Source organism: Typopeltis vanoorti, chromosome 14 (genome assembly GCF_054136105.1).
Source record: "Typopeltis vanoorti isolate ZY-2024b chromosome 14, IOZ_Tvanoo_1.0, whole genome shotgun sequence".
Lineage (NCBI taxonomy): Eukaryota > Metazoa > Arthropoda > Arachnida > Uropygi > Thelyphonidae > Typopeltis > Typopeltis vanoorti.
In genome coordinates, this window is record NC_143562.1 from 77,277,858 (window position 1) to 77,290,753 (window position 12,896).

Below are 12,896 nucleotides of genomic sequence, written 5' to 3' on the forward strand. Positions count from 1 at the left end.
TGAGCATCGGAGTGACCATACATCATCTGTGGATGCCCAGTGAACATATGATGATGATGAAGACAAACTGTTATCCCTTTAGTCAGAGGGCATGTTTTTTTGGGACTTATCTTTGATAGAAAGCTAACTTTCTTTACATGCATTCGTCTTCAGAAGTGCAAAAAAGCATTGAACATCCTCTGCACTCTGTCCTCTACTGAATGGGATGCAGATTGATGTTTGTTGTTCCACATGTACAATGCACTTGTATCTTCAAAGCTTGACTGTGGTTCGCTGGTTTACAGTTCTGCAAAGGAAAGCACATTCCAGTGGTTGGACCCAATCCATTATCAGAATATCTTATTAGCTACTGGTGCTATTTACACATCACCCATTCAGTGCCTTTATGTTGAATCAAATGAACCCCCTCAATCACTTAGATGAAAACATTTGTCTCTTAATTATGTCCTAAAAATAAAGTCCCTGCTAAATCATCCTACATGGACTAGTCTCTTTTCTGTATGTTGGGAGATCCTGTATCACACACATCAGACTGCCATCCATCCTTTTTGGTATGCACATTAAAGAGACTATTAAAGCTATTTTCATGAGTGTTGACAACATTACCTGCATTATTTGGGCTTCGCGTGATTCCTAAAAATAAATACAATATATTAATGCTTTATGAAGAGGACACTTTTTTTGACGTGTAAACATTGCATCGCATTCACGTTAATAGTCTGGGTGTGCGGTCACAAATATGGACACCTTTGAGCCTTTTGAACAGATGTATAGATGGTGCAATGTGTCAAATTCTTGGCATTCCAGTGGTTTTAAACCATGAAGAAGCAAGACAAGGTGCGCTGAGACAGTAGTACCCAGAAACCAGTGGCTGCAATTGGTTATTGTGTCAACCAATCCAATTGAACTTTGTCATTTGTTATGAGTTGCTGTTTTTGTTTTCTGAGTTTCACCTGTTTTGCTTGCATGAAGTGTGTACTGGACAAATTTTTAATATGTAAATGATTTATAACTTTTTTCCATGTATATACAATGTACTAAATATCCTGTTTTCTGCCATAGGTTTTGCAGATTGTATGATTGTAGTTGAAGGAGATAAGCCTCATCCTATTCTTCCAAATTTACTATTATATTTATACTTTTGAGTAATTCAAATATAGCATTCTTATTATTATTTTCTAATATATCTTAACACATTATTCCCCACTCTATGCAGATTTGGTTACAATTAATTGATAAAGTATTCAAAGTTATCATATAATTAATTGCATTGGACCAGTTAAGATGAGCACTGATGCAAAATGCACTCTTAAAACTTTCATACATTGATAAAAATGCAACTGTATAGTCAAATTGATGTGAATTTTGTAGTGTGGGTTGCAGAAGCCATACGTCAGCACACCTAACTGAAATGGGCTTTTGCTGCCACTATTACATACATTTTATTTACTCATTTAACTTCTTATAACTTTATTCATACATTTTATATTATTCACTAATGTATCTCTTGTAAGCATGTATTTACCTATCAATACCCTTTGTACTGCCATAACCTGTCCTGGCACAGTATGACCTTTGCTGTCCTTGCATCATAAAACTCCAAATCAATCAATCACACCTTCTTTTTCAACATAAAAACAATTGTTCAAACTTGTAGAAAATTTCAAACTCATTCACTTGATTATTTTTTACATTTAAAAAAAAAATTGCGTATTTGGCGCTGTTTTAACTATTCATATAACAAAACATGAGCACTTAATTTAAAATAAATAAATAAAGAGTTAGGATGGCTCAGTAATTTATATCACTGTAATCTCAATACAAAACATATAGTATTCTTAAAATATTCTTGTTTTATTAAATTAATCACATAAATATAATTTTAATTCACATTTTTAGTTTATTGTAACTTAATTTTTTTTTCTTCTACTTTTCTTTTTTCACATTAATTAGCAAAAAATTAACTTGGAGAGATATGCAACATATTGTTGTCAGGACTGCTAAACCAGCTAACCTGTTTTCCAGCGATTGGAAGACTACTGGTGTCGGAAGGAATGGTAATATGTCCACTTTTTTTATTTATCTGCTTTACTGTATGTTTTATGTATATATTTATACAGTCAATTCTCACTATAACAAACTTGTAGAGACCAAAGGCATAGTTTGTTACAATCAATAATTTGCTGTAGCATTCATTTAGAAAAGCTTTGTAATTATGGGACTTTTCATTAGTTTTCTATAGCAAGCAACAAATTTGATATGGTAGTGTTTGCTATTGTCAGAGGCAACCATATATTATGCATCTTATTCAAAGCTTTCATCATTATCTATACAGTATAAATATGTAAACTGAGTGAGTGAAGGAAACTTCATGAATTAGTAGAACATTATTGAATGTAATAAACAAAAATTAAAAAAAACAAAACTTGTTTGAGAAAAGTTAAAAAATTATAGGTGCAAATTCTGATTAAAGTGATCATGGAGTTATTTGCTGAAGGTACACACAGCAAAAATATCTGAATGATGAGTAAAGTTAAATCATTGAAGTGGTGATCGTACATAAAATTGCTGTCTCTCTCTTTCTCCCCCCCCCTTTAGGGTTACACCCTCAAATTAAGAGCAGGGGGATGAAAAGAATCCTTTTTTGTGAGAATTAAGATTGGACTGAATTTTATCATTACTAATGAAGTTACCTAAATATTGATATTTAAGAAGCTAGGATATGTTACATTATACTTCTGCTGCTGTCTCTAACTACAGACAGTGTCCCCAGGTTACGAACGAGATGCATTCCAGAATACATCTTTAGGTTGGATTTATATGTAATTTGGATCCCTGATGAACAGCGCATATTTGGTAATAATAATAACAATACTATAATGGCTCATATGTGGCAATAAGAATACAGTGTAATACTGTAATAATAATAATAATACCCCTGTTCTGTAATAATAAGTTACAGAAACTATTGTGCTCTTTCTTTTAATTCAGACAAAGAGAACATACATGGGTGGTCTGAAAAGTTCTCGGCCTATCAATGAAAAACAAATTTATAATTTCGAAATTATTTTTAATTTTCAACATAATCTCCCTTAAGACTAATACATCCAGCAATGGTCCAGTGCCATTATCCCATCTCTGTAGTGGTTCTCAGTAAGATCTGCAAAATACCCCTCTATAACTGCAATCACCTCTTGATTTGAAGAAAAACGCTGACCAGCAGGGAAGAGGTAGAAGTCAGAGGGAGCCAAATCTGTGGAATAATGTGGATGTTCCAACAATTCATAATGCAGATCCCTTAATTTTCCCATTGCCAAAACACTTTTGTGGGCAGGTGCATTGTCCTGATGAAAGATGATTTTTTTTTCTTTTGCAAACCATGTATTTTCTCATGAAATTTTTTCATTTCGTCTGGTTAAAAGATCGGAATAATATTCCCCAGTTATCATTTTACACTTTTCAAGATAATTAAGGAACAAAATGCCTTTAGCATCCCAAAACACTCATGCCATGACCTTGTCTTCTTTGGTGCTGAACAACCGGCTTCTGTCCACTGTTTTGACTCTGTTTGGATTCTGGTGTGTACTGGTGAATCCAAGTCTCATCCATAGTAATAAATCAATGCACAAAATCAATTTTATTCTTGTTAAAATGTTTTAAGCACTGTTCAGAGATTTTCATGCGAGTGCATTTTTGATCAGTGCAGCACCCATCTTGCGCAAAGCTTTTTCATTTGCAATTCTTCATGCAAAATATATCCTACACATTCTTTTGAAATGCCTATAGTCTCAGCAATTTCATGTACTTCGATTTGCCGGTCATCCAATACCATATCATGCACTTGATCAATGATTTCTGCTGTTGTTACACTTTTTGGACGTCCTTCACATGGATCATCTTCAAGGCTGGTATGGCCACGTTTAAACTCAGCAGCCCATTCCTTAATTGTCAAAAATGAAGAAAAGTGCCCATCAACTTTTATGAACTTCAAATGAATTTCTTTTGGTGGTAAACCTACTTTTACCAAGAATTTTATAACTGCATGATATACTCAATTTTTATCCATTTCAAGGAATACAGACAACTTTGGCTTTCAAAGCTGTATAAAAAAAATCTACTTGATAGAGTGACTTGCAATTTCACATGGATGCTTATGAGAGATGTACCAACTTAGAAAAAAAAAATCTTGCCAATAGCGTTTCCATTTATGGTCGAAGCTGAGAAATTTTCAGACCACACATAAACAGAAGGTAGGCTAATGTTAATCGGAAGATGATGATGGAGATGGTACTGAAGAGGATGGAATGGGTGCTGGAGAATTAGGATTTGAACCAGGATCATATTCTGGTGCTAGAGATGATGGACCAAGTTTTGGAGGAGGGGAGCTTACCACTCAAGTTGGTTTCTTGAAAAAGGTATCTAGAGTTGTTTGCACAGCCTTTTTCTTTTTTTCATCATAAATGGTCTTGTAGCAGCTAATGTTTTCACTAACTGCACGGTAAATCTTTGTAAACCGTTCAGTGTTAGGATCATGCTTCTCAAGCTTAGCAAATCCTGCTTCAGCAAGACAAAAGGCTTCAGCTAATTCTTTTTTCATAAACTTTCTTGACTCTGGATCTTCTGGTTCATGTTTCTATCAGCTGCTTCTCTGTCTTCATAAGGTCTTCATTAATTAATTCTTGTGAATGGGACTCTATTAAGTCAATAACATCATTTTCATTGATGTCCAATTGCAGTGCAATGTCTTCTTCTGTGAGGCCACAAAAATTGTCACAGAATTAAGGGCACAGTTTGTTCCACACCCTTTTTGTTATTTATTACTTCACTTAATCCCAAGAATCAGCAATGTTTTTGATGGCATCCTTTATAATTGTTCCGATAGTCAAGTGACTGAAGCCTAATGCTTTCCCAATGAATGATGGCTTTTTCACTATATTAATTCAGGAAATTACAACGTACTAGGATATACATTAAAATAAATTTTAATATATTTCTATATTTCGGCAACGTCACGCTGCCATTTTCAAGAACTTAGGTACAAGATACGTGCACGCAGGCACAGCAAAAACAATAAATGAGTAAGAAGAATGAAGCTATTATTTCTCCTAAAGTCCTGATGGTGCCCTCTAGCGGGCGATGTTGGTATCCTTGGGCGATTGGGCTGAAGATCTTCTGATGTAGGTTTCCCAAATTTGAGGAAGTCTTATGCAGCCAAATTTGTTGAGGTTAGGCTCATTTCTTAGGGCTGAAGCTTATTCTATGAAAAGCCTTTCATATCTGTATTTGCTACGGTGTATTATCCTGGCTTTTTTCCACCGTATTCTATGGCAGGTATCCAGAGCATCCAGTTTCGCCAATACAGCAAGACCAGAGTGGCTGTATTGGTGAAACCGGATGTAGTCCTTGTGTTCTGAAATTCTGATATTTGCTGTCCTGCCTGTTTGGCCGAAGTAGGACAGCTTACAGCTGCAAGGGACCTGGTACACACCAGGTAGGTCTAGGGGGGGGGGAGGTTGGTCTTTTGTTGAGCGGATCAGGGATGCCAATTTTTTATATGGTTTGTAACAAGAAGTTATGTTTTTTTAGGATTTTTGTGATTTTTTCCGAGGTGCCTCGGATGTAAGGTATGGTGATGGATTTAGTGTAATCCTTGTTGTGAGGGGGAGGGCGGGGGTTGTGGTTTACTGGTTTAATATTTTTTGAATTTTTTTGGGGGGGGGGTAGCCATTGGCTGAGAACGTGTTGAGGATGTGGTTTCGTTCTGTGGTTAGGGCATTGTCATTCGAGCAGATAAGTTTAGCCCTGTGGTGTAGTGTCTTAATGACTCCATATTGTTGTGAGGGGGGGGGATTGTTGGTGAATGTATCTGCCTGTATGGGTGGGTTTTCTATATACTGAGAAAACCAAGGTTCCATCAGGCTGGCGGGTTAGTGTGTCTAAGAACAGAATGCAGTTGTTTTTTTCCTCTTCCAGGGTGAATTTGATTCTGGGGTGTTGGTTGTTTAAGTGTGTTAAGAAGGAGAGGGGTGCATCGGAGCCATGTGGCCAAATAGCGAATACATCATCTACATAGCGAAGCCGAACGGTTGGTTTTTGTGGGGCAGAGTTCAAGGCTTGCACTTCAAAAGTCTCCATATAAAAGTTGGCCAAGGGTGGGGAGAGTGGAGAACCCATGGCTGTCCCCTCTATTTGTTTGTAGAATTTTCCTTGCCAAACAAAATAGCTTGAGTTCATTGTGAACTGAAATAGGGCTGTGATATCGGGAGGAAATTTAGCTTGGATTAGCTCTAAGGATTCTTTGAGAGGGACATTCGTAAATAAGGAGGAGACATCAAAACTGACCATTATGTCAGTGTGTTTGAGTGTAAGGTTTTCTATGCTGGCTTTGAAATCACCATATAACTCCATACCCCCCCGTATTTATGGACTCCCAAAAATTCACAAGGAAAATGTGCCATTACGTCCCATAGTGGATGGCATTGATTCCCCCACATATAAACTAGCTAAACGTTTGGCCAAAGCTCTCTCACACTATACTGGCAACACACCTTCATACATAAAAAACTCAGCCCACTTCAAATCCAACTAAAGAGCTAATCCAACTAAATTTCCTCCCGATATCACAGCCCTATTTCAGTTCACAATGAACTCAGGCTATTTTGTTTGGCAAGGAAAATTCTACAAACAAATAGAGGGGACAGCCATGGGTTCTCCGCTCTTCCCACCCTTGGCCAACTTTTATATGGAGATTTTTGAAGTGCAAGCCTTGAACTCTGCCCCACAAAAACCAACCATTTGGCTTCGCTATTTGGCCACATGGCTCCGATGCACTCCTCTCCTTCTTAACACACTTAAACAACCAACACCCCAGAATCAAATTCACCCTGGAAGAGGAAAAAAACAACTGCATTCCGTTCTTAGACACACTAGTCACCCGCCAGCCTGATGGAACCTTGGTTTTCTCAGTATATAGAAAACCCACCCATACAGGCAGATACATTCACCAACAATCCCCCCACCTCCTCACAACAATATGGAGTCATTAAGACACTACACGACAGGGCTAAACTTATCTGCTCGAATGACAATGCCCTAACCACAGAACGAAACCACATCCTCAACACGTTCTCAGCCAATGGCTACCCCCCCACAAAAAAATCCAAAAAATATTAAAACCAGTAAACCACAACCCCCCCCCCCTCCCCACTCACAACAAGGATTACTCTAAATCCATCACCATACCTTACATCTGAGGCACCTCGGAAAAAATCACAAAAATCCTAAAAAAACATAACTTAACTTCTTGTTACAAACCATATAAAAAATTGGCATCCCTGATCCGCTCAACAAAAGACCAACCTCCCCCCCTAGACCTACCTGGTGTGTACTCGGGTCCCTTGCAGCTGTAAGCTGTCCTACTTCGGCCAAACAGGCAGGAGAGCAATTTTCAGAATTTCAGAACACAAGGACTACATCCGGTTTCACCAATACAGCCACTCTGGTCTTGCTGACCATGCTCTGGATACCTGTCATAGAATACGGTGGAAAAAAGCCAGGATAATACACCGTAGCAAGTACAGATATGAAAGGCTTTTCATAGAATCAGCTTCAGCCCTAAGAAACGAGCCTAACCTCAACAAATTTGGCTGCATGAGACTTCCTCAAATTTGGGAAACCTACATCAGAAGACCTTCAGCCCAATCGCCCAAGGATACTAACATCACCCGCTAGAGGGTACCATCAGGACTTTAGGAGAAATAATAGCTTCATTCTTCTTACTCATTTATTGTTTTTGCTGTGCCTGCGTGCACGTATCTTGTACCTAAGTTCTTGAAAATGGCAGCGTGACGTTGCTGAAATATAGAAATATATTAAAATTTATTTTAATGTATATCCTAGTATGTTGTAATTTCCTGAAATAATATAGTGAAAATGCATAACCAACGTCTAAGCCTTTCCACGAGAATAATGAATGATGGCATCTGGCCTTTCTCTGAATGCTTAATTATTTCTATTTTTGTTTCCAATGTAATCACTTTTCTCTTCGCTGCAAGCTCATCTGGACTTGCAGAGAACTTTCGCTTTGGAGGCATGGTCATAAGGCTAATCACAGACTCACAAAATCGAATAAAAAAGTTAAGACAAAACTGATGCTGTGCATAAGCAACTGTATGAACAATGAGACTAGCTGCTAGCATAAATATGCTGTGCTAACGAACTGCTTATGCCATGGAGGTTTGTTTACATGTGCAGAAGAAACTAGTTCCCGAATTATTAATTATCCTTATGAGGAGCCTGTTTTTAAGTACGGAACACCGTAAGTTGGGTTGTCCATAACCCAGGACCACCTGGACTTCAAACTCAATGCCTTCATTGAACTTGTGTTAGCGGTATCAGAAAAATCTTGCACAACCAAAATGAAAATGAGGTTGAAGAGCTGTTGCATAACCTGGATAACAATTTGTTTATAGGAACAGATGGAATATCAGCCAGTTTGCTAAAGGAATGTTCAGCCGAATTGGCTATGCTTTTCACATGTTTGTATAACTTGAGTCTCAGTTCAGGAATAATACCATAGGAATGGAAGGAATGTTTTGGTGCAAAAACTGATGTTTCTAACTACTGACCTATCAGTATCTCTGGTTTGGTAGTGAAGATTTTAGAGAAGTCGGTAAGAACTTGCATACAGAAATGTGTAAACAAATGCTATACTCTTCAAGGAACAGCATGGGTTTACTAAAGGAAGGTCATGTTTTAACAATTTGCTCTTAATTTATAACAATTTTATGGCCGAGTAGGATAAAGTGAATGGATACACTATGATTTCACGCACGGGCTATGTAGAAGATACGGATGTGAGTTTTTAGACGTTTGGGATGTGTTTGATGGCAGAAGAGATTTGTATAAGAATGATGACCTACACTTGAATTCATTTGGCATCAGAAGCCTGGAGAAATTACTTCTTTTTTAGTATGAGACTTAATGCAGAGAGTCAGGGAAACTAGATCATCAAGGGAGGAATGGGGAAAATATGTGAAAGTTCAACTATGGTATACAAACGTGATAAAGATATAAATGCCTTTGAACATGGTTATGTATGTGGCGAAGGAGTGGAAAAATATGCTTTGGGTTCGGACCTTTTAAGTACATCTGGGGAGGGAAAAGAGAATGATGACCTACACTTGAATTCATTTGGCATCAGAAGCCTGGAGAAATTACTTCTTTTTTAGTATGAGACTTAATGCAGAGAGTCAGGGAAACTAGATCATCAAGGGAGGAATGGGGAAAATATGTGAAAGTTCAACTATGGTATACAAACGTGATAAAGATATGAATGCCTTTGAACATGGTTATGTATGTGGCGAAGGAGTGGAAAAATATGCTTTGGGTTCGGACCTTTTAAGTACGTTTGGGGAGGGAAAAGAGAAAATTCTAGAACAAGGCCCAATACATTGCATATCTAATTATAAGAATAGGCTAGGTCATAATTTATTATGTCTATACACAAATGCTAGGAGCATTAGAAACAAAGGGGTTGAGTTTGTTGCTTTATTGAATGCGATGTGGCCTAAGATTGTTGGCATTAGTGAAACCTGGCTATCAGAATCAGATATGATAAGTGGGATCGAGTGTAACAGATATACTATTTTTAGGAATGATAGAAGAGATAGGAGAGAAGGAGGAATGCTGCTAATGATATCAGATGACTTAAGAAATACAAGAAAACAATGATGGTAACAATCTTCCATGTATCGATGAGTTTGAGTCTATTTGATGTGAAGTGGAAGTTAACAGAATGAAATATATGGTGGGGTGTTGCTACAGACCTGGCAGCTCAGTTGTAGGGGATGAAGAAATGCATTGCCAATTTAGCCTTATGGGTACCAAGCGAATTATCATTATGGATGACTTTAATTTTCCAAACATTGATTGGGTAGAAGAAAAAGCTCATGATCAGAAAGAACAGGAATTTATTGAATTGTTGCGAGATAACTTTCTCGAGCAGCATGTGAAAGAAGGAGTTCGAGGTCAAAGAGTGTTAGATTTGCTCATAGCATTAGAAGGGATCTCTGTCAAGAATATGAGTATTTTACCACCAATTGGTGACAGTGATCGTGCTGTTCTTTCTTGGAAAGTATCTACTTGTATTAAAGCTCCGCTTAAATCAGGCTGCATGTTGAATTACAAAGCTGGAAATTATGATCAGCTTAGAAGAATACTATCTTTGGTCCCATGGTATCAGTTACTGAATGGAAAAAATGTCAGCAATGCATGGGAATCTAAAAAAGTGCTTGAATGAGATGATATCTGAATGTATCCCTAGTGTTCGAAGAATAAATAGGTTGGGAGTGAAATGGATGTGCAGCCTTATTAAGCTAGAGATCCACAAGAAGAAGTTGATGTAGAAAGAATATCGTGAGAATAAGAGTGAGAGGAGTTATGAAATATATAAAGCTCAGGCCAGAAAAGTAACGAGTATTGTGAGAAAAGCTAAAACAGAGTATGAAAAGAAATTGGCCATGCAAGCTAAAGGCAATCCAAAAGAATTTTATCGTTATGTTGCAAGCAAAAGAAAGAATGAATGTGGAAGAATAACTTTATTGAATGCAGATGGTACACGAGTGTTGGAAGCTAAGGAGGTTGTTCAGTTAATGAGTGCTCACTTTGCTAAGATATATCAACCAGGTGTATGTAGCATGGTGCTACTGCTACGTTGGATGAAGAGTTATAGGTTCATGAAAATGAGGTTGAAGAGCTCTTGCATAACCTGGATAAGAATTTGTCAATAGGGACAGATGGAATATCTGCCCGTTTGTTAAAGGAATGGTCAGCTGAATTGGCTAGGTCTTTCACACATTTGTATAACTTGAGTCTCAGCTCAGCTCAGCTCAGAAATATATGATAGTTCCGTTGCACAAGGGTGGTGCAAAAACTGATGTGTCTAACTTCCGACCTATTAGTATCTCTGGTGTGGTAGTGAAGATTTTAGAGAAGTTGGTAAGAACTCACATACAGAAATGGGTAGACAAGCATTCTGTACTCTGCAGGGAACAGCATTGGTTTACTAAAGGAAGGTCATGTTTTAGCAATTTGCTCATATTTTATAACAATGTTATGGCCGAGTTAGATAAAGGGAATGGATACACTATGATAATATTGGATTTTTCTAAGGCATTTGATAGGATACCACACAATAGGCTGTTGTGTAAACTGGAGAATATGGGATTGGAACATAATCTATTGACTTGGATCAGGGGATGGTTGACGGATAGATAGATATCAAAAAGTGGTATACAGGAGGTGTGAATCTGCCAGATATAAGGTAACCAGTGGTGTACCTCAGGGTTCACTCCTTGGGCCATTATTGTTCAATCTATACATTAATGACATCAGGCAAAATGTAAAATCAGATATGCAATTGTTTGCCGATAATGCAAAGATAGGCAGAGCAATCAGGGATGCTACTGATATTCAGCAATTACAAAATGATTTGAATAGACAGGAAATTTGGGTAAATGAAAATGGCTGTCAGTTTAATGTTAGCAGGTGTAAAGTTATGCACTTTGGCATGATTAGAATTCTAGCAGTATTATATATTAGCGAGGTTATGCTACAAGAAACTGAAGAGGCAAGGGATCTTGGTGTAGTGGTGGAAGGAATTTAAAGTTCAAAGGTCACATAGCAAAAGTCAAATAAAACTCAGATTTGTCTCCTGGGTGGTTCCGAGGGGATAACGAAGCTGTGGAAAGGGTGCAAAGAAGAGTTACAAAGATTATATCTGGTATTATATCCGATTGATATGATAGAAGTCTATAAACTTTTGAATGGGTGTTATAGGATATCAACTGATGAAATTTTTCATTGTGTGGAAGGTTGAGAGAGAACACGGGGGCATCCATGGAAGTTAAGAAAATGGTAAGAGCTAGGTTTTTCTCTCAAAGAGCAGTGAGTGGAATAATTTGCCCTTAGGGGTAGAGAGTGCATCTAGTGTGAATGAATTTAAGGAAGATAACTGGTTTAGGTGATTTATAGCCTCCCTTGATGAATCCTTGACTCCCTGGAGGTCTCAGATAATAATAATAATAATAAAGGAGTTATTTATCCATACACCAGCTATGAGATAATTGATTTTTGTTCCTTTACAAAAAAAAATTTGTAGCTGTGATGAAAAAAATAATAATAGGACTTATATATTTTTGAAGACAAAATACTAAGATTTTGGCAGCAACATCAAGTTGATGACTGCTTGTGGTAGCTGCATTGGGGATGTAAGTGCAATATTGAGGAAATTTGCTCTAACAGAGTTGTATGTGACAGGCTGATGTCAGATAAATGAACAGGAAGTGCTCAGCATGTTAAAAAATATTAATGTGAATACAACAGTGGGACTGGATGGCATGTGTGCTAAACAAATATACAAGAGAATTGGCAGTGCCTCTGATGAAGTTGTTCAATCTAAGTCTCAGTTCTGGTAAGATCCCAAGGGAATGAAGTAGGGTAAGATAGTTCCATTACATAAAAGTGACTCTAAGATATAAGTAGCAAATTATAGACCAATTAATATCTTAGTAATGGTGGTTAAAATATTGGAAAAGTTGGTGAAAGCTAAGCTTCAGCAGTGGGTGAATATGAATATGATTCTCTATGATGGGTGTATGGCTTTGTAAATGGCTATACCATGAATACTGTTGGACTTTGTAAATGATTTGACAGAATACTGCATGAAAACTATTAGCAAAGTTGAAACAACAACCTCATATCTATTCCCATTTATCATGTGTGGAAAGGAGAGAAGGGTCTGACAGATAGGTGGACACCAGAGAGTAGTACAGGTATGCCCCTCATTTTCTGGCAATGGATGCTCCATCCTTTAGTCCAGACAAAATTATGACAGT

At 37.4% G+C, this 12,896-nt stretch overlaps 1 protein-coding gene across 2 annotated transcripts in view; it reads left to right on the forward strand.

The window, feature by feature from the left end:
- LOC150099690 (furin-like protease 1, isoforms 1/1-X/2) overlaps positions 1–12,896 on the forward strand; it is a 280,807-nt gene that overhangs the window by 177,797 nt on the left and 90,114 nt on the right. For both annotated transcript variants that reach the window (XM_090403953.1, XM_090403954.1), the window contains exon 10: positions 1,954–2,057. In XM_090403953.1, the coding sequence (XP_090260079.1) occupies positions 1,954–2,057 (104 nt within the window). The remainder of the gene's footprint in view (positions 1–1,953; positions 2,058–12,896) is intronic.